This window comes from Pungitius pungitius, chromosome 5 (genome assembly GCF_949316345.1).
Source record: "Pungitius pungitius chromosome 5, fPunPun2.1, whole genome shotgun sequence".
In the NCBI taxonomy this organism is placed as follows: Eukaryota; Metazoa; Chordata; class Actinopteri; order Perciformes; family Gasterosteidae; genus Pungitius; species Pungitius pungitius.
In genome coordinates, this window is record NC_084904.1 from 18,432,417 (window position 1) to 18,455,491 (window position 23,075).

The 23,075-nt window shown below is 48.1% G+C and overlaps 1 protein-coding gene across 15 annotated transcripts in view; it reads left to right on the forward strand.

The window, feature by feature from the left end:
* arvcfb (ARVCF delta catenin family member b) overlaps positions 1-23,075 on the forward strand; it is a 154,108-nt gene that overhangs the window by 102,466 nt on the left and 28,567 nt on the right. For all 15 annotated transcript variants that reach the window (XM_037481332.2, XM_037481328.2, XM_062562481.1 and 12 more), the window contains 5 exons: positions 3,376-4,016; positions 8,604-9,109; positions 15,674-15,857; positions 22,062-22,179; positions 22,326-22,497. In XM_037481332.2, the coding sequence (XP_037337229.2) occupies positions 3,376-4,016; positions 8,604-9,109; positions 15,674-15,857; positions 22,062-22,179; positions 22,326-22,497 (1,621 nt within the window). The remainder of the gene's footprint in view (positions 1-3,375; positions 4,017-8,603; positions 9,110-15,673; positions 15,858-22,061; positions 22,180-22,325; positions 22,498-23,075) is intronic.

Below are 23,075 nucleotides of genomic sequence, written 5' to 3' on the forward strand. Positions count from 1 at the left end.
GACTACTCCGATACTGAAAACTGGCTTCGGCAATCTGCTCTTCGGTGCCAGCTTGGTAAGTGTGAGCATTCCAGTAGTTTCTGGAGACGGTTTGCTCGTCCCTCCTATGTTTGAACCCACCCCTCTCTGTGCACGGAGAAACTTTTCCCATCACACTCCACGGCCGATTTCCATTCGAAAGATGTGCGATTTAGATTCTCTTCCTTTTATGCTTCCACATGTTCAGACTTGAAATCAAGCCAATATTGCGACATTTTGCTTGGGATTTGGTTCTAAACATAGCGTCAGCTGCTGCTGCTGCTGCTGCTGTGGGCTTCCAGCAGAGTGGCGAGCGCTGTGTTGAGCCCACACTGTGGGGACTGTGAAACTGTAATTAAAAAGCCCCGTCTAATCCCTCATCAGGGAAGGGCCCATTGCCCTGCAGCCTATTTACTGCGAGGGGATTGGCCACACACACACACACACACACACACACACACACACACACACACTCACCCACACCCACATGGTTTTATGCATTCACACACAGACCTTCTCTGCACACGGCACACAGGCATGTGCGGGTAAAACACGCCGCTAATCAGGGGCTTTGCTGCTGAGCAAGGGAAGAGGAAGGGACACTCCTTAGATTAATGCATTTCTGGAAGCCTTCGTTTCCGTGGCTGGGTCTGAGAGTTTACCCCCCCCCCCCCCCCCCAAAAAAAACCCTCTGCTTTTATGTGTTGTTTTTCACCCTCTCTCCTTTCCTATCCCTCCTCTCATCTCCTAGCAACTCCAACTTTTATTTATGTGCTTATCTGTTCTTTTGAACCCAAGTCTCGCCATGCCGTCTAATGCTAACATATTCCTTCCCCTTGATGGTTGTCCCCCAGCTCACTGCAAAAGAAGCTTTTTCCCATTTGCCGGCTAAAAAGTTTCTTCTGGTGATGAACCTGTCTCTAGATGTTTCAGTCAGCTATATTACTAGTTAAAATACTGAAAGAAGTTGGAGTTGCTATATTACAGAGAAGTATACTGTCAGCAAGAAGACCCAGCGGACTAATTCAGATGATGTAGTGTTTAATAAGTTTAAAAATGGAAGCTCGACCATTGGTTCTATTTGCATTTTGAATCAAAGTAAACTGGCCGAGTCCCTGAATGAGTTTGAGTTCAATAACATCCACATTCATCCTCCAGTCCCATCATGCAATGCTTTACTGTTGTTTTACTGATGGCACGGCAGTCAGCGTTGGAGGAAAAGCTGAGTTGGGGCAATAAAATCAGCATTCCTCCTTCACTGTGGATGTGAGCTAATGAGACTTGAGACAGACCACATAAACAAATAAAATCACTTTCACTACTCTGCACGCTCTGGGGAGTCAACCGCGAGGAGGTAGGAGGGAGTTTATCCGGTACAGCTGCTCGCAGTAACTAGTCTTGATCCAACCCGGGTATCCATCCCGAGCCCCAGAACCAGAGGCTGTAAAGGATGCTGAGCCCTGTGTGATGTTTGCTGTCTTCCTCGCCCGCCTCCCTGTTCCCCAGCCACGTGCGGCTGTTACAGACACTTCTTGCAGCACGGCATAGCCTTTCCACCCCCCCAACACAAACACACAACTCTGCAGTGTTTCTACATGTAAACATGCTGAGAAATACTCTCCCACTCCACCATTTTAGTGAGTCTCTTTTAGCCCTGTTTTCCCCGCTAAAGACACGTTTCCGAAGGCCCCTTTAGAAACTTCACCCAAAACGCCTCGTGAACTCGAGCGTATATCAAAGAGTGTTAGAAAACGGCGTGATGGCTCCCTTCGGAGCAACTTTGCAAACCGCCTGAAAAGCTGTGTTGGTTACGAGGCCCGTCAAAGCTGGGGAGGGGGGGGGGGGGGGGGGGGGGAGCATTCGCCTCGCTCTCCTCTCAGCTCTGACAGAACACGCTGGAATGAAATCTGTGGATGAATACGACGTGAAGAAAAGCATTCTCACAAATGATTCTTTGACTGGAAGGCTCGGGGTTCTCTTGAAGAAGCCACATCCCTCGGGGGAAAAAAAATCAATAAAGCGTGACGGAGTGTATGTTGTTTAATAGATTGCATACAATAGGCCGTAATCTCTCCATGCATGGTTTGCACGGTATGGCAAACAGTTAGCGTGTCGAGCCCTGCTATGAGCAACAGCACAGACAGTCTGGGTTCTCCGCTACTACGTGTTATTCTTACATACGTGTGCTGTAGCTGAGCTGGATCAGGAGCACAAAGTCAAGGCGGAGTGGCTGCAGGGACGAACGCGGATGGCTAAGTGATGACCCTGAAAACACGGAAATGGACCTTTGTTAGGAAGCTTATTTTCCTGCTGTTTGTGCTTCTGCAGCACCGCAGCGAGGGTTCATGCTTCATCGGGCTCTCTCGATATCGTCACATGCGTTTGCTCGCTCTTAATTCGAAACCACATTACAGCGTCGACGGGAAAAATAAAGAAATCACATCGCAATTAAGCTGGCTGTTGGCCGAAAATAAAACCCGTCAGATTTCCCTTTCTTCGTTTTTCTCCCGCTCGTCGTGGAGTTGCAACGAACCTCAACCGCAAGCACCTTGTCAGGCCCCAACTGCATCAGACCTGCACTCCTTGGCGGATGACGATTAATTTTCATCAACCTCATTAACTTTGAAGATGAATTCATAGCCGTGGACAAAATAGCCAATTATCAGCCGCGGCAGAATTCACTGGGCAGCAAATTGGTTTCTGTGTGGGCGGAGAGCTCGGGGGGGGGGGGGGGGGGGGCAGTAGCTGTCTGTAACTCTCCAGTCAGACGGCCCTGGGGGGGGGGGAGAGGGAGGCGGGTTGCTCGGCTGTAGGATGAACGCTACCTTTTGGGGACACAAAGAGTTTCAAGGACCGGTGGAGCTGGTAGCACTTGAAGATGGCTTCTGTTACAGCGCAACGCAGGACCCGGCGGCTGTTTGTACACCGCATTCGGGGTTTGGAGCTCAGGTTTAATTTGCTCTTTTTCACTTCATCATCCAAGGCAACGCAAATTGATCACACAGTGTTACAGGTTCAATTTTCTGTTAAGGTCTCATTTTCTCTTCAATCAACTTCAGCATGACCGCCCCCCCCCCTCCCCTCTCCCTCCCATAATGTTATGGAACAAGATCTTATGCCGCCACAGTGAATAATTGAGTAACACAAACTCCAAAGTTTGATTTAATTAACACAAATTGAGTTTTCCTGTGCATTAGTTTTGACATGCATGTTTTAACGTCCTCTTTCTAACACAGCGTCCCAATTGAACAGCTGGAGAGGCCGCAGAGGCCTGCACATGCGCAGCCCGAATTTAACATCGCCCAGCCATGCGGATCGCACTGTCTGACGGGCCTCCCTGTCCCCCCCCCCCTGCAGGTGACAAAGATGGTGAAGACGGTGACCACACGGACGGTGCGCCAGGTGCCCCTGGGGCCCGACGGGCTGCCCCTGCCGGAGGGCTCGTCCCCGCTGGGCAGCTACACCGACTCCATCGACCGGCGCTACGTGAAGAACGGGGGCGACCGCTTCATCACCCCTCAAGCCACCTCCACCCTGACGCGCTCCTACAACAACTCCTACAACGACTCGTACGGCGAGGCGCCCGAGAGCCAGTACGTCCGCCACTACGGCCTGCACGACGGCTACGTGGACCTGAGCGACAGCTACGGCAGCCTGTCCCGCGGCGTCAACTTCCGGCCGCCGCGCTACCCCTACCTGCCCAACAGCTACCGCCCGGAGAACAGCTACACGCTGCCCATCCGCAAGGACGACTACGGCCACGTGGCCCAGCCGCAAGTGCCCATGGGCATCAGCGCCGCCGACCTGAACCGCTCGCAGCCGGAGCGCTTCCAGGCCGAGCCGTACGGCTTGGAGGACGACCGCCGCAGCCTGGGCCCCGAGGAGGAGGAGCCGTACGAGCTGGAGCCCGACTACTCCACCGCCAGCCGCCGCACCCTGCAGGGCGCCAACCGGGGTCGCACCCACCGGGAGCCTCTCCGCGACGTGCCCCGGGTCAGGTGAGGATACCGCAACAACACAGGCAGTACGTGGTTCTTCTCCCTAAAACACCTGATGGATTGTGTTCAGGATTGAGCCTTACCTACAGGAGATAATGGCTTTGTGAGGATTTCATTCAGTGTGCTTGTTATTTTCTCTGTGCCGGAGAGTGGGTCTCTCATGCGGCAGATTAGAGGGAATAAAGAATACTTTAAAAAAAAGTACACGGAGCGCGAGTGAACAGATGTCTCTTCTCCTTGAGCAACTTGCTTGAGAAAGGGAGCGATGAAAAACATGTCTTTCGTTGCCTTTTTTTTACTACAAAAAGGATTGTGAACAAGTGTTTGTGTCAGAGGTGAAGAGAGAAATGATCAGAGGCGTGGGGAGGACGGGGGGAGAGTGGGAGAGGAGGAGGCTTCTGTCTTCTCTCACCCTTTTTTTCTGCAACCTTTTCCTGCAGGAAAACATGTTGGCTTGCAGTAATAGGATCCCAAAAATGGACTCTTCATTATCATTATCAATTTGCTTTATGTCATTATAAAGCAAAATTGTTGTATTAACATTCTCAATGTTAAATTGCAAATTGTAATAGCTCCTCACATTTCTGTCAATCGCAGGGCAAAACGTTTAGGCGTGAAGCCAAGTCTAAAGGAATGGGAAAGAGAGGGTGGAGATGCACAAACAGGCAAGCCAGGAAAGATTAAGTATCTGTGTGTGTGTGGGGGGGGGGGGGGGGGCTTTTTGTCCTTGTCGAAGGTGACCCTCCAGGTCAAGTTTCCCTTTTCCTTAATTAAGGTTATGGGCCGAGTCATTCCTTTTTTGTGCGTGTGTGGAAGATCAAAGGCCCATTTTGATTCGGTCTTTACGCATTTTGACTCGCCTCTGACACACACACACACACACACACATAAAAAATCCACATTTTCAGAAAATGAGTCACTCCCCCATACGCCTATTGAGAGGCGCTTGCAGTGACAGGCAATTTGTAGATGGTCTTACATGTGTCACAACACAGCCACATACACCACTTCAGACACACACCCTAACCCACACACACACTGACAGCCGCTAACATGAATGCATAAACACACACACATATGTCTGAAACCACTCTCGACTGGCTGCTCAGCTGCCTTTCTAATTGCTGCAGGAAACACATCCCAAATATTTCCTTCCGTCTTCTCTCCTCCTGCGCTCAAATCAGGAGACATCACAATATGAGCATTTGGTGCCGCCAACAATCAGCCCTCACAGACCCTCCCGGGCCCCCCCCGGGCCCCCCCCGGACCCCCCCCCCGTCCACTCACACTGCGTTCATTACACTTCTAAGGAGGGAGCGGCGACTCCAACGTGCTGTAATGAAAGTGGGATTTAAAGCGGTTTAATTAGCTCCCAACAAAGAAGGAAGACTCATCTTGTCCCCCCCACCGAGTCCGTCGGGCATGACGCCTCATTCTTGAATTTAGTGTCAACACAGCTAATGTAAACTAATGCACAGGCCAATGCAGAGGCTTCCACAGGTTAGCATGCAGGAATCTTTCCACGTTGTCATCGGTATGAAAATGATGAGTTTTTTGGAAAGCTGGTCTAAATGCAGATAACAGCCTCTTCTTCTTGTGCAGGCATTTATTATGTATCTCAGGTTTTTCCTTTATTTGTAGTGCAAATCATTTGAACACGTGGATAATTATTTACTTCTACTGTATATTAGTGCTTGCTTAAAGGCAGCTTGCGGAGGGAGGGAGGGAAGGGCATCTATTTTTCCTTCATCTCTGCTCAAGCTTTGCAGATAATGAACATGTCTGTCCCCCCCCCCTTCTCCCCGGTCCCTCCCACTGTCTGGATGTGAGCGCATCGCACCGCCTTACCCCCCAATCCCAAGCCATCCTTTATCTGTGTGTGTGTGTGTGTGTGTGTGTGTGTGTGTGTGTGTGTGTGTGTGTGTGTGTGTGTGTGTGTGTGTGTGTGTGTGTGTGTGTGTGTGTGTGTGTGTGTGTTCCCCCATGCCAGCTTGATTAATAGCTGCTTTTGAACTTTGCCAGACTACAGGGGCGTCTTTAAGCCAATCTCTAATGGCTCATCTCTCCTTGGGAGACCTGCTCCGCTGCACCTTCCCACCTTCATTCTGGGATCACAACACACACACACACACGCACACACACACAGATATAAACACAATTGTAGGTAATCACATTTGCTTATACCTTGAATAGGACTCATTCTAACTCAGCGCTGTCATGTGGAAGCGATACGGCCCCCACTCTGCACACCCAATCCCATCAAGAGACTTCCATCGGGGAGCAAATGTAGTCCGTTTATTATGATACTCTGTGCTGTTTGAGGTTTCTCAGAAGCATCCTTTAAATTACTTCTCCTGTGATGAAGACAAACAGTGGCAGTAGTACATAACAACGACAAAGTGGCGAGACAAAAACTCTCAGGCTTTGCTCTTAACATTCTGCCCGATTTTGTCTCTGTACTAAAAAGCAATCTCTTTGAATCACTCATAATGAATATTGCCAGTAACTGAAGCGGAACGAGATGGTTGCCAGGAGCGGTCCGCCATGAAACGCCACGCTGCCGTAATTCGGACACGTGACATCGGCCCTCCTTTCATGTGGCTGCAGTGGAGGGTCAGAGATCGAGAGGATGAGGAAAATAATTGACAGAAGATGAAGAGAAGGACGTGCGCATAAAACCAGTGCTGAGCTTTGCCCACGTGCTGTCTTTTATTCTGCTTTGTGTCTTTCAGCAAAACAACCCGCACGCGCGCATCAGGAGGCGTCCCGTACGTTTAGCAGCTCCGTTAACCGCGCGGGGGGGAGAGCGACCTTCTGTAACCGCGTGGGGGGGGGGGGAAAGGCACCTGCAGGCCCGAGAGCCCCCCATCCTTTTTGCATCCTGTGCACACACAATGGCGGCAATTTAAATGCAAATCCTGACATTCCCGCCAATCGGCTGCACGACAAAATGCCTCACCAATAAAGCGCCCCCGGTCCAGATCGAGATGAGCCCCCCCCCCCCCCCCCATCTGCACGACTGTTCACCTCGTCCGTGGGAGAAAGCGAGCGAAGCGTGACAGATAATGAAGGTCGACACCCCGTGCGCGAGGGAGACGGGCTACACGCCAAGGAGGTGATGCTGGGATAGTGTACGGCGCGGCTTTCTTTAGGAGGGTCACTCCTGCCCGCTTGCCTCGTCGCGTGCAGTGTCTCGCATCTCGCGCACCCAAGGAAGCATCGAAGTAACCACCGGCACGTGCAAACATGATCGCAAGTTTCCATGCTCAGGGGTCAGCGGCCAAAACCTCAGAGATGCAGCCGTCCTTCTAAATGATGCGCCCTAATGGGGGCTTGTTTGGCTCCTCCTCCCACACTGTGGTGACATGCTGGTTTGTGGCTCCCCGGCCATGTTTCCACTAAGCTGGGACAAAAAAAAAAACGTTTAGAAAGTCGAAGTGATCGGATCAGGTTCAACGTTTTCGTCACGACGGAACACCTGAAATGCGCCCCAGAGCACGCCAAGCCGCTCCGAGGGGAATTGTCCGTTGAAGCCTGATGTTAGTGCGCCGTTCGCGTGAAAGGATGAATGCCCCAGAGCCGAGGCGAACCGCCGCCGCCCCGCCTCCCGCAGCACGCCTGGGAAGAACTGTAAGAACACGCAATTACCATAAAACTCATTAAAAATTACAGCTCGGGCTCGGTTTTTTCATTCCAACCGTCGCCGCTGGCCACCATTTCGTTGCAACCACCAACTCCCAAGCTGGGGAGAGGAGACTGGCTGAATGATGCAACGGAGACAAACAAGTCTCACGCTGTGGAGTGGGTGAGGCCGATGGAGAGTGGGTGAGGGCGATAAGTACACAACCCTAATTAAATCCATCTATGAGTGTAGATCCACGATCTCCGGGGGTTTTTGGAAATAGAGACTGTTGAAAGGCGCCGACATGGACCCTGATAAGGAGTCTATATACCTCTAGCAGACAGGTCCGAGGGAGATGGTCATTGACAGTATCACAGGCCCTCGCGGTGCTCCCTCGGGGGGGGAGGAGAGGGGGTGGGGGGCAGCAGCACAGCTCTTTTCTGTGCTTCCAGTTTGGAAGAGACATCGAATCCCTTCTCCACGATATACGATAGCTCCATGAAGAAGAAGTCGGAAAAAAAACTTCACAGGACTTTCTTTCAAAGCTTTTTCTTTGCTTTTGCCTTCATCTCTGTTTCTTTGTGAAATATTTTCCCGTCCCTCAATCACTCCCTCTAAGACTTTACATTTGTTGATGTCTGACATGTCTGCTGCCGCCGCCGGACGGGGAGGGAATAGTAAGCGGGATGTTGCTCACCTTATCACTGCTATTGCAGGTGAATTGCGCAGTCACCATGCATTCCCCCACCCCCCCCCCTCCCCTGCACCCCTTCACCCCTCTCCATTCTGTCCTCTAGCTTTCCCCTTCCTCTCCTCATTAGTCTCCGGCTCTCACCTCAGTCAGGCTGCTCTCAAAGTCCTTACCTCGGCTGTCTTAATCCTTCTCCCGGGGACAAATGCCTTCACTTCACCCCGCTCGTCCATCTCCCTCGTGCTGACCTCTCCTCTCCCATTTGGTCCTCCAGAGGGTACCCGGACGAAGCCATCGAGGCGGAGCTGATCGATGAGCGCCACCCTTACATCCACGGCATGTATTCGGCGCCGCTGGCCCAGCCGGAGAGGGGGAGCATGGCCAGTCTGGACCGCATGGGCGGCCGGCGCTCGCCGTCCATCGACAGCATCCGCAAGGACCCGCGCTGGCGCGACCCGGACCTCCCCGAGGTCATCGCCATGCTGGGCCACCCCATCGACCCGGTCAAGTCCAACGCCGCCGCTTACCTGCAGCACCTGTGCTACGAGAACGACAAGATCAAGAAGGACGTGCGTCAGCTGAAGGGGATTCCGGTCCTGGTGGGGCTTCTGGACCACCCCAAGTCAGAGGTCCACCGCAAGGCCTGCGGGGCCCTGCGCAACATCTCCTACGGCAAGGACAACGACAACAAGGTGGCCATCAAGGTCTGCGACGGCATCCCGGCCCTCGTCCGCCTGCTGAGGAAGACCAATGACATGGAAGTCCGAGAGCTCATCACCGGTAAGAACAAATCTTTTCCAGAAGGGACTAATGCGACGAGGCTCCTGTTCTCAGTAAACTGTGCACATGTCTGGAAAACGTCGACTAATGTGACTTCTTTTTTTGTCTCAACCACAGCAACCGAATGTATTACGTGCTATGGAAATGTTTGATTGCATTTCACAAGTGATACGTCATTTACTGTTTTCATAAGGATCCTTTTTAGCGCGTGCTTGGCAGTGTTGCAGCCGTCGTCCCCACTAACCGTGGGATTCTTCTTCTTTCTGTCCGCCTAATTAGTCCTGACTCTCTTTCTCTTAGAGCAAGTAGGCATAAAGTGCTGCTTTGAAGCCTTTTAAGCTGATATGATAGCACCTTAGCATGCCGGGCCTTTCCAATCACTGGCTGCATTCTTCCCATTACTTATACAGTACATTCAGCTGCCGTAATGCGGGGGCTGAGTCGTACTATTTTAGGAAGAAGAGTTTGTTTGTGTCTTCCACACATCATTATTTTTTGCAAAAGTTCACAGGTAACAATTTTCGAGTTGTGATTAATTTGTGCCCCAGCCTGCAATGCAGAAAGATTCAATTATCGCCAAATTAACATTGGATTGCAAAATTCCCCGTATACCAATGGGAAGAGATAGCAACGCTGTAAATGTAAAGCTGACATTATTTTAGCTACTTGACTAAATTGTGTCTAAGAGATGGCTACCACTTGTAACAAACGTTAATGAGCTAATTAGTCGTCATATTGTGGAGCCATTTTATTTCAACATAGGATCACAGTTGTACAGAATATACACCAAACATAGTTTGGTCTAATTGCTTTACCATTATTGTACTGTACTGTTCGCAGAAATAAGTCCACATGAAGTGGAAAGACCCTCCAGAGAAAAGCAAATGACATGTGGGCATTGATTAAGGAAACTTAATGTGGTTTAATGCCTTTAGAGGTGCTATTGATTCAAACCGCAGCATCGGATTTCTTCTCCTTGACCTGGTAAATGTCAACGCGGAACTGTAGTTTTGTGTGTGTGTGTGTGTGTGTGTGTCTTTTCGAGGGCCCAGCTAATCCCCAGCGTGATTGGTTTGACCCGACCCACTTTGGCTCGGGGGAGAGGCTTTTGTTTTTCAGCGCGCACATTTGAAAAATGAGAACCGCTTTCAAGTGAGGTGCTTTCGACCTTTTGCCAACGCGGGCACGTGTACCAGCCCAAAGACTTAAAGAGGTCGTATTCTTTAAGTCATTTTACAGTTTCGTGAGGGGGGAGGTTTTTTTTTGTGTAGCCGTCCATGGTTTCCGCCTGGATGTCGTTTAGTGAAGATCTGCACCCCCCCCAAAAGAGTAAATTCCAATGTTGACAGGCTCAACCCAGAGGTATGGATAGCGATACCACTCATTTAAGAATCCCGCTCGCTGAGCTGGAGTGCGCGCGCGCGCGTGTGTGTGTGTGTGTGTGTGTGTGTGTGTGTGTGTGTGTGTGTGTGTGTGTGTGTGTGTGTGTGTGTGTGTGTGTGTGTGTGTGTGTGTGTGTGTGTGTGTGTGTGTGTGTGTGTGTGTGTGTGTGTGTGTGTGCGCGTGTGTGTGAAGCCTTCCTTTGCTGTGACAGAGATGTCGCGCTGAGCGATGACTCTGCCGCAGTGGAAATGATTGCCTTCACAGCACAGTGTTGCTCCCTGTCGTAGCCAAAAATAACCCTGCGCCGCGAGAGAATAGGAGGACAGAGAGACTTTCTTTCCCCTCCCCCCCCCCCCCCCCTCCTTCCCTCACTCATTAATGCGCCCTGCTTTGCTCAATCAATTTTTTTTTTTTTTTTTAACTTCTTCATTCATTACACACGCTGCCTGTGGGTTTCCGTTGCCAGTGCTCTGGCCCCGGTCACAATGCAAGCTCAGCTTACAGCCTCAGCCCATGTGGATGTAATTGGTTGTGTTTTTCTACAATTAATTATGGGGTTTTAAATATAGGCCCCCTTTTCTTAGGAGTTTTTCGGGTCGGAGTTTGGAAAACCACAGTGAGCTCCTTTTTTTTCCTGCTGGGGGGAAAACGTGGAGGGGAAAAGAGCGGTTTTATTCTCTAACGCACGAGACAGGCGGACCAGTCGTTTATATTCTTAGAGCTTTTTACTTTGTTCAGAATGATTCCATTTTCCCTCCCGCTAGGCCCTGGGCTCTTTGTGCCCTCCAGCGTTTCCCTCTGTAGAAACGTCGATTATCAAGCGGATCTGTCTCCTGTTTGTCCTGCAGGTGTCCTACACTCAGGTGCTTGCTTAGGTCGGGCTAGGCGCTACACACGCATACACATCCACATCTACATTCCTGCGCCGAGATTTTGACATAATATACACAGCACTATTTATTCAGGAGATGTTTTGGTCTAAAGATCCTAAATGATGTCAAAGCACAGAGAACTTAAAACCGATTAAAAAAAAACAGCAAACAATATTTTGCACAGACGTTTTTTGTGTTGAAATGTCACTGTACAATGTAATATGACGTTAACTAGGACACACGAGTGTTCACATGAGGAACAGAATCATCTCTGAGAGAGACAACATACTCGAATATGATCCACGAGACAACTTGCTTAGGTAATTGCTGTTTACACATATATTATTTATATATGCTTGTGTCAGCGTGTATGGATGTGTGCATATTGCACAATACGCCCAGCCCTTTGATTTAATTAAATTCTTCCTTGGGATCGTCCTCAGCCTGATGCTTCATCCCAAACACACACACACACACACACACACACAGTGGACATTTGCCAGAGTAGTCAACAGTGACCTCACTCGCTGAGAACTCCTCTTCTTCCTCCTGCTCTTTTAGCACTAAGAGTGTGATGGATGGCAAAATGAGTGAGGGGTGGGTGGGGGAGGGGGGGGGTCGGCAGTGAGGAGGCGAAGGAGGAGAACTGTAATGGGCAGAACTAAATTAATAGTCCCGCTGGGGGAGCAACATGTCTGCCAGTGGTGACTGGAAAATTGAATCAGCCTCAGGCTCATCTCCAGATCCCGGTTTGTCCCGCCCTCACCGCCCTCCCATATCAGGAGGGGTCAAATGAATAAAAAGAGAAACGGGAGGAAACATTTGGTCAAAGCTCAGCTCACAACGTGTCCCTTTTGCTCCCCATCTCTGTCATTTAGGTTTTAATCTAAGCGCTGTTAGGATCTGCCAGGCTCTTACAAATCAAAACGGTCTGTTTGTGAGTGATTGAAGAGGCAGTTAATGGTATTCAACTCACCCTTCAAGCTAGATTGGATTTAAGACAAAGGACACAGAGGGGAAAAGAGAGAGTTGTTACATACATATCAGGCTTTCCTTCTGGGTTTTCCTCTTAAGAATAAAACCATATAGGCAATGTGAAACGTGTTTTTGTAGCTAAATGATCTCTGTTCACAGGAATATATCACAATTTATTTGTGACTTATTTGAGACGATGTCATGGCCAGCTCAAGCAAACTGTTAACCCCTTTAGATCTTTACTCAGCAGTTCACCTTCAGCTGTAGCCATCTCTACAACGTTCTCGTACAAACGGTAGAAAACATGCAACACGACGCCATTTAAAACTGATTTTTAAAGCCGTTTCCCCTCGTATGTGCCTGTGAGTGAGTGAGACGAGACGGCGGGACGTCCCGAGAGGGCAAACTCGACTCGACCTGACACCGAGCCGCGGGCCTGAAACAGAGGCGGGGACGGAGGTCGTCACTTCCGCGGCACTCTGTCATCGTGAGTAACGTGGCGTCTGTGGGCTGTGGGCCTGTCGTACCTGACGGATCGCTGCCACCCACAGAGAGACGCGCCTCAGCCTCCCCCCGGGCACATGTGATCAGCGTGGAGCCGGCTGAATCCCACGGCATGAGCGATGGTTCAGGTGTAGGCCCGGGGGGGGGGGGGGGGGGGTGGGGGGTTGCAGGGAAGGTTTGTTGTGGCTGTTGTTTTCTGTCTCTGTCTGAATGTGCTACTGTGCAATTTCAGCTAATATGACAAAGTGCGTTGCCAACGGTTACTTTACTGCACTGTGCCTGCAGTAGGTGCACATGACACTTTAGGCACAAGTGGGAGTGGAGAAAATTTGCTCCAGTGGGTGGTTTACTCAAAACTAATACTTTTGGAGGGCCAACAGTCTAAATAAATATTAAAAAAGCAATTACCATTGTGCAAATAATATATAACAAAAGAAGTTCACGTTCACTTTTTTACACTGACATCAAATCTTGTTTTAAACCTTTTTTCATTTGGATTTCTCATTTGCGACCAGTTCTGTGCACCAAAGAAAGTTCAGTTATTGCTCCGACTGCTGCAGTAACAGAAATAACTTTAACAAGCGAAGCGCCTGTCAAGCGCCGTCTGTTTGCCACCTGAGAGTTTCTGTGATTCCCGATGTCTTTGATAACAAGTGAAAACTGCGAGCAGGGTAAAAGTACAAAGGACTTTTGAAGAAAACTAACATGTGTACATGTGTACGTTTGTGATATCTCAAGCAATACGTACCTTACGCGCCTTTATTATTCTCAATCAAAAGCAGTGAAATGTGCAATAGGTAGAGAAATACCCATGTACGGGTAGGTCTGTGTAGTTAACAGTATGCAATGAATGCCTCGATGATGCTGATGGGAGACCACACACATATTTAAACAACGCCTCAGCTTGTGTCCGTCTCAGTTTAACATACCGTGAAATGCCATGGGACAACAACAAAAAAATCCATTTTAAATTCGTAGAGGTATGAAATTAAAAGTAAATGCACGACGGACAAAATCAAACCAGCTTTCGTTCAACAATGTAATTATCTTTCATTTATTTTTAAGAACAGGGGACACTTGGCCCTGGAATGAGTCTCTTGGCCTGTTTACTCTGATGTGTAAGCTATTTTTCCAGCAAGTTCTGTAAATGAAGTTCACATATTTTTAATGAAATTACATGAATTACTGTACATTAGAGACCAGCAACATAATCCATTAATATCAAAAAAGGAAAGAAAGCTTTGTACCAGTTTAGCTACGGACAACGGAACAATAGGTGGACAGCTTCTGAAAAAGCTTACAGGGATAAATAAGGAATAGAATCTCGTTATTAAGATTTTCCCAAAGCAGTCCCCGGAAACATAAACCGTTAATATATTAAATAGGTTTTTGTGTTCGACATGCCGCTTCTCAATAAGCTGTTTGTGTGTGAAAGTGGCCCACGGAGCCACACCTCCACTTACACACCTAACAGCTTCTCGCTAAGGTCTCTGACGCACAGTGTGATGGTTTTAAGTAGCAACTGTCATGCTATATGAATATTACATATATTTGTTTTTTTTTCCAGTGTCTTCTCAGAGGAAATGAGTTTTCTCCAGGCCCAACCACACCAGACAGAACCAGATTTATTTTTAGCCCTGGCCTTTTTTTAAATTTTTTTCTTCTCTCTGTGTCCGGAGAGCACGATTTAACAGAAGAAAATACCCAACATCTGGAAAACGTCAAGAAAGTAATTTTTAAGAGCGGGCCGAGACATTTTCACTGCTCTGCTAATGGTCTGTCATGGTGGGGCGAGAGGGAATCGCACGCTGTGGCCTTTGCACAACGGCCTTGGGGGGGGGGGGGAAGTGGGTGTGCGGGGGGAGGGGGGGGGGGGGGGGTGACGTCAGGCAGGAGTTACTGCGTTCAAAACACCACTCAGAAGTTGTTTGTTGTTTGTTGAGCTGGGGTGCCGCTGGTTTTCGGGCCGTTCACCGACACAGGCAGCTGTCACCGGGCGAGCAGCAGCGCCGTGACTCACAGCTCGGGGAGCCAATTAAGGCTCGGGGACGGCAGTGGGGGGGGGGGGGGGCAAGCAGCTGCCGGGTCCACCGGGTTTTCATCGTGAGAACGCGGTGGATCCGGCAGGTTTGGAGGGAGCGGCTGGTGGATCTTTCTGTTTTCCCACTTCCTTTGTTCGATATCTCCGTCCAACCAGCCCGATGTCCTTGTTGTTTCATTTTATTTACCGTTTCCATCTCAAGGTCAGGATTTGCTGTCCAACCCCAAACATCCTTTGTACTAGTCTCACTTTTTCGTCACATTTAAAGTTAGGATTAGTGTGGCATATTAAAAAATAGACAGGCCACATCAGCGATAGATTGTAACGTTTTTTATCATTTTCGTTCCCCTCGGTGCAGAGCTTCCATTCATCTGAGTGCAAACCCAGCTGAAGCTCTCCTCTGTGCTTTGCCCACTGGCCTCTCCTTGGAGAAACCTCCTCGATGCCTCATATCCAGCTCATTTAGTTCACCTCTTTTATAAAATAGCCTGTCTGTTGGAGAGATGTTCTTGGATTGTTAGGACAGTAAACAGAGGAGGGGATGGATACATCTGTTTACCAAAGTAGATGGATTCTGTTGAATACACTATTGAGTGGTATACTTCCTGTACCCTCACTATTATAGAAACATAACAATAATCATTGAGTTTTATGTAGTCTGTCGCTTCCGCTCCGACTCCGTTCCACCTTCCTCGTCTTCTTTATTCCTCTTCTACCCTCCCCTCACTAATCCTCATTATCACAATCATCCAAACATGTCTACTCATTATTTGTTTAATTCCCCAACAGGAACCTTGTGGAATCTGTCGTCCTACGAACCCCTGAAGATGGTGATCATCAACCACGGCTTGCAGACCCTGACCAACGAGGTTATTATTCCGCATTCGGGTTGGGAGCACGAGCCCAACGAGGATTCAAAGCCCCGCGACGCCGAGTGGACCACCGTCTTTAAGAACACCTCCGGCTGCCTCAGGTACGTGTTTTCCAACACTTATTTGCTCAGGTTTATGAGGGAGAGGTTGCAATTCAAATGAAGGTGCATTAAAGTGCTGTTGTTTTGGAGAGAAGGCAGACATTTATATTTTCTTTTTCATTTTGGAGGTTGTTAAATGACAAAGATGGTGTGATAAAACACATTTTCTGCTTATTGTTGTGTGCAGACAAAAGTCGGACACTGAGAAGTGTGAAGTATTTTCAAGCTGAGGCCCTTTGGTTTCTGGCAGACAAAAGAGTTACAAATGTCTTACATTTATACCTTCATGTTTTTGGACTGAAGATCGGACACATTGGAAACATCTCACAGCAAAATCGGAAAGGACTAGCACAAAGAGACTGTGATTTTTTGTGATCATTTTGTGAATCCAGGTTGCTGTTTTTCAAAGTTTGAGCAGATTGAAGTGGTTTGCTCAAGAGCAGCTCTAAGTCAGGAAGACGAGATAGAAATTAGGAAAAAATGTGTTGAGACAGATGGCAGATGTGTTCAGGTTAAAGACATTTGGGGTTTGCAGCATGTGGACACATGGTAGACTTCATGGATTTCATTTAGGGGAACACACCCCCACCGTGTTCCTACTCTGATACCAGTTGCTGCTGGAGACAGGTGTGACGTATACGAGACTACGTTCTGTGGGACCGGGGTCAGGTTTTAGTTCTTTCAGGTTTGGCAGATGCTGTGTGTGTGTGTGTGTGTGTGTGTGTGTGTGTGTGTGTGTGTGTGTGTGTATGCGTGTTTGATGATGCTGGATGTGTGTCCTGCAGCAGACAGACATCCGTCCACTGCGTTGTGAGGGATTGTTTGTTAAATGTCCCCTCTATCCGTGTCATGCCGTGCTAACGCGTGCCAACCACTCCACCTCGACTCTAATGAGCAGCATTAGAAGCCCCCCGAACAAGCTACAATTAAATAAGCGCACAAATTAAGTTAGACTGCGGCTTATTAAGGCTGAGAGAAGATAAATTAAAACGCGCGGCGCAAATCGGTGCCTCGTGACAACAAGTCGATGCGCCTCTCTCTTCTGTTTCTGAATGGGACTCATTTTCACGGGGAGAAAAATCAACATGCGTGCACTGGTGTTGATTGGGACGATCAATATGGATTTTTGAATGTCATTAACTCGTATGTGTGAGCTACGGCGCGTTTCCCATGGCTGGACCCAGGGTGCTAATGATAGGTATCGCAAACTGTGTCACCACATTAAACGGTTCGAAAGCTACGGTGAACCTGTCACCAGCTTTTTTTCTACCTTTTGTACTAGGTCACGTGTCTTCTGGTGTGGTTACCTTCCAGTGTAGGTATGCGTCCGCGCGTATGTCAGTAATTAGTTAATGTCACGTTGGGTTTTAGGAAATAGACACATTTTCTATTCAGTGACTCATTGGTTAAATCTATTATTTTGCAGTTTAATTGGTAAAGATAATGATGATTTGCACCCTGCACATTTGGTGGGGAAGAGCACCGGTTTGAATAACTGAAATTCAAATTGAATGCAACTCAACGGTAGAGCACAGAAATGGAGAAAAAAAACCAAACACGCCTCCATTCTTTGGCCTTCTGTCCTCGACTGAGGATGACTTGAGTACACCGGGCGTCCCATCTTCCAGCCTCCTGCCGAATCACTCATTTTGGCTTCCGCTCCGAACGACACGCTGTAGTAAACCGTGAAAGGCAGAGAGTGTGGCCCGTCCACACCCACAGCATCATAACATCCAAATCCAGCCCGGACAGAAAGTACTGCAATGTTTTTTTTGTTTCTTTCCACACGTTATTGCTCTGCATCAGATGCTTTCCAGCTTGACTTCTCTGGCCGCAGAAAGCACGGAAACTTTCGGTGTCGTTTCGCAACATTTTCTGCTTAGTTGAAGAGCAGCGATAATCAACCAAGAGGGAATAAATGTAGCTGAGGAAAGTCACAGAGAAGTCACGGAATATTCCATCAAGGCCACAGTGGAAACTGCTTCGGTTTTCTTTCATTATCTGTCGTGCTCCCTCTTCCTTCTGGTGTGTTTCTTTTTTTTCATCGTCTTCCCGGAACACTACGTTCAAACCTCGTCCCCCCCCCCCCCCCCCCCCCTTCCCCTCTCTACCCCCCGGGTGTCTCCTCTGCTGTCTCGCATCGCAGCCCCTCTCCGGTGCTCTCCCCATCCTCGACCCTCGACGCGGCCACTGCCGAGGAGGATGCGTCTCCGTGGTAACCGTGGCCAAGCCCACCGTTGCCTGGACGCCGGGGGGTTTCGCGCGCTCGGGGGGGAAAGTGCTGAGGCCGGCGAGAAGCCGTTCGCTCGCACCAGCAGAGCATTATAATAGGCTCCTGTGTCGGTGGGGGCCAGCTTATTTACAGTGTTTACACTGTGGGCTCAGTGAAGGGGAAACTCTTTGTGTGTGGCGTTTTTCTCTAGTGGTTGTTGTGTATCAATAGCCGGGTTCTGGTGCCAGTGCTATTATGGGGATGCGTCTGCTTTTCAATTCTACACTTGGCTGTTGGCCAATGGATGTGTGCCTGATGGATCGGAACATACATGGGCAAAGACACCCGTGGGTTCCCAAATAACTGATACCAATGACTTGTGATCTTCTGAATGTAAAAACGTTCGCTACTTAAGTTTATGAGTTTTATGACCAGCAAAACGAATGCATTTCTCAGCCGCCTGTATTTGGTGAACATTGCTAATTATCAAGTCTGGCATGCTGACTTTCTCATTTGTGATGGTGAAGATTGGGATACAATCACCATTGGACTTATTAAACATCGCATTAACATTAGCCTCGCCACTGTGGAAACATTCAGACTGCATAATGAATCTTTCTCATTGCAAGCATTTTGACTCGACAAAGTAAAGGTACAGATGTTACTAGTGTTCTGTTTTCGTAGTGTGACAGTGAACCAGAGTACCCTAAAGCAGAAGCAGCTGGAATCCAGCCCTCTTTTTATTTTGTACGCCTGTGCAACCGTGACATGCTGAAAAGTCTATGATTTGACTTTCATGCAGTGAAAGTCTGGCGTTCAACATTTTTATTACACTGTTTACTTGCTTGGATAATGTAAGCGATTTGGATCAAGCATTAGATGAGAGGCAGAATCAGGCCCAGCATTATGAGAGGGCCCCGCGGGGGGGGGGGGCCCGGCCCACCCACTGAGATGCTGTGCCCCCAATAGAGCCACGAGCTTGTGATGCTCTGTACACGGTAAACTCATACAAAGCTCACTAAGAGGGAGTCCTTTTTGTACATTTATGAATGATCCGAACTGTCAAAACCAGCAGCACAAGGTGCCTAGAAACAGCTGTTTCTGTTCCATTGTTCTCTTTCTCTCTTTTTCTCTCTCTGCTGTTTTCCGCTCCTTAATTGAACCTTTCTAATTATAGGACAAAAAACGCTCATCCCAACCACGTTAAGCAAGAAGAAACTTCTTCTCACCGTCATACATCTTCCACGCAATTGTCCAGCCTTTCAATGTCTTCAAAATGATTAAACCAGGTGGCATCCTTACGTGAATGAATAAACTACCACAAGAGACTCATTTGATGATGCCCGCCGTGTTTGTAGTTTTTGTACGTCCTGTTTGGATCAACAACTCAAAGGAGAAAACCCTCTCCATCGCTCCGTTTCTCTAGCGTTGCTGTGACATACGTCCCCCTAAACCGTCAGCACTGTCCATGGTCCTGACCCGCCAGGCGAGTAACACGCGCTGTATCTGCTACCAATTGATTTTTTTTATTATTCATTAGCTGCCGACATCCATATGCTACGTATAGATTGTAAGGAGGTGTTTAGAATTGTATAAAAAAAACGGATCAATACACTCTAGTGCACCACCTGTTATCCTCACATGCCGCCGTCAAAATATCGCCCCGACGGATTTATGTGTGCCGCCTTGTCTGAGCAGAGCCATAAAATGAACGAGGAGTGAAATGAAGATCGATGAGACGTGAACGACATGCCGTACACGCGCTGGCCCGCAGCATCGCCGTTGACCTTGTAGGACGTTAGCGGAAGGTCGACTTCATCCGTCTCCATCAGTCTCCATAAGTCTCCATAAGTCCAAGCTGCAGTCTATTTGTCTCAGCTGCTCTATTGTCCACTGATGGCCACGTGGCTCCGAGCGACCTTCACCCTCACGCTTTATCTGATGACGCTCCAACACCATAAGCACATCGGGATCGGGATTTCCGTGTCAGAGCTGTGTTTCTGCACTCGTTTTTTCTTTTTTCTCTTAAAACTGTCGCACTATTTAAGTTTGGTACAGTGTCCTGACCTTTAAAAAATAAGTGTCATCATATTTTTTCTCAGTGGAAATCTTCAGTTAAATAAAATTAAACAAATTGCTTTGCCTCAGCCTAGAATTCCAAAATAGCTAAACTAAATTAAACTGAATCAGATAAATGACACACCGTAAGATCGATGTATACATATTTTATTATTAATGATATATTCAAACCGCTTGGATGAATGCTAAATTACATTGACACTGTGTTGATATGTAGCAGGTGTGCAGTGATGTTTTCATATCCGCAGTTATAGTTTAGGGCGTCGGCGTATTAGCATTTGTTAAATAGCAATTTAACCTAACATGTGGGAATGTAACTTGTGTTGAAGGAGTTTGGTCATGACCAACCAAAGTATTGGACAAATCAACCATTGACTATTCCAGTTGTTACCATTCAAACCGTGAGGGGGACAAGGACATGTGTAGTACTGTATCTAAGCAGGATTTATCCTGAAATGTTCACGGCAAACCATTGAATCACAACTAAGCAAAAGGCCTGGACTCAAACAGCGGAACGGCATCTCTACTACATAACTTAATGAATGTCACTGAAAGGTTCTTGAGGCTTTTTGTGTAACGAGGTAGCTAATTATGCTGGAATACCTCACATGGAAGGAAAAAGCTGTTCAATAAGCACAGAATCCATCTTGAAAAGCTAAAACCATAGGTCATTTACTTTTAAACCCAATTAAAGATACAGATTTGACCTCTTGAAATCTGTATATTCAACATAATACTGTACAATAAAACATCTAATATGCTTACAGTTACCTCCTATATGTCACTTCTTTCAATTCACCGTTATTTGTCTTGTTATCTTATTTAGGTATTAGGTTTAAGGGGGTTGCATGTGTGTGCATCACTGTGAAAGGTTGCTATGAGAGTTACTCACAGAGAATGTGCACTAACAACAGACAGATCAATAATCACCGGCAGCCGTAGACCTTCACCCCTACGACATCTCCCTCCAACCGATAATCCCACTGACAGATGCACGCGCCCATAAACTTGGACCGAGACAACCGCTCCTTGAAAGACTCCTGAACAGCTGACCGCCCCCCCCCCCAAAAAAAACACTCCTGTCAAATGAATCAGAGGGGGGGGGTGGACGCTCCTCCGGATCCTTTTACAGGGGAGCTGGTTATCCGACAGCTGGAGGCCGAGCAATGAGCGCTCTACTCGTTCTAATTATGACCTCACAGCGTTGCTGGACGTGCGACACGTCCCTGTCCACATGAAGCCCACCAGGCTGCCAGTCTTCCTACTAACTAGGGGTCAGCTAATGGGATTAGGGGGGCTGGAAGCCCCCTCGTAAACGAAGTCCCCGGTGATGAGCAAGGGGGGGGGGGGGGGGGCTCCAGCTTTCTCTTAACGCCCTCTTTTAAGCTTCGCCTTTCAGCGTCGGTCAGAGAGCCCACAGTAAGACATTTTCCTTTTGTATCAAAAACTGGGATTCATATTTCATCATCCTTCCATCAGATAATTCCTAAAGAAGTCGGATTCCTAACGTTGTCGGATTGAGGCGGAGGACGAAGGCCACGGGCCTCATGCCAAAAAAAGATAATCACAAGGTTGACTCAGGCGGGTCGGGACACTGTAATATTTTACTTTTTATCTTATGTCTTCAAAGAGAATCGTTAAACTCTCTATCGCTCCTGTTCTATGGTCCCTGGACAGCGCTGATGTGACGTGAGCACCGCCTGAAACCATCAGCACTGTCCCTGGTCCTGACACGACAGCTTGGCGCTTAGAGTCACATGTGCCTTTGTCACTTGAGATATTTCACTCTCCTTGATTGCAACGAGTTAGATGGTGGAAGTTGCACTAACGATAATACATGTAGCCGTTGTAGATAATGTGGTTTGTCATATTTCGGTGGCTTTAACAGTGTGCGCTTTGTACCTTGCTTGCAGGAACGTGAGCTCGGACGGGGCGGAGGCTCGCCGCAGACTGAGGGAATGCGAGGGACTGGTGGACGCCTTGCTGCACGCTCTACAATCCGCTGTAGGGAAGAAAGACATGGACAACAAGGTAGTGTTCACTGACGAGCTGAAAAAACAAATATACATTAGAGGGACAGCTGTCGCAGTGTTTGAGATGGTACTGAAGTGCCACGTAGGTGTAATTGCACATGAGAGCGTTTCTTCCCCCCCCCCCCCCCCCCCCCCATCCCGCAGTCTGTGGAGAACTGCGTTTGCATCATGCGGAACTTGTCCTACCACGTCCACAAAGAGGTGCCGGGGGCCGAAAGGTTCACGGACCCCTCGGCGCTGCACGCTCCTGGCTCCGCAGGACCCCAGAGGAAGAAAAAGGACGACGCCGGCTGCTTCGGGGGAAAGAAGGCCAAAGGTGAGAAGGAAGAGAGAAAGAGGAGGGCAAAAATGTGATAACTACTCATCTGAACAGTAAACTTCAGGAATTAAAGAGATTAGGAGATTAAAAGCCTCATAACATGCATGCTTTTGTTAAATGAAGAATAGAAGAAAGTCAGAATAGATTATTGCCGTTTTTGTATTTTATGTAATGTAATTTAGGATTAATTAGCTAAAGTGAAGAATGCTTGTTCCCTTCTTTATGAAATGAGTTTGTTTGTTGTTTTCAATGCTGGGCTCATGATTTCCCTCCGATAATTAAATGGTGTTAGGTCAGAAACCAAATGAAGAGTATGATTTAACTTCAATTAGTTAAAAACGTTATCAATTCCATTTAACCCACTGAACATTGTGCCACCATTGGTTTTGCATACGAGATTTGAAAAAAAAAAAAAAATACACAAAAAGGTAAGATACTCCTTAAACACACTAAATAAATTAATAATATTGAATAAAATGGTAAAGAATAATTCACTAAAATGACACATTCAAGTTCCCACAGGAGCTGGGTACCACGCTGTGGACAAGTGATGAGTGACGTTTCACACTAACCGT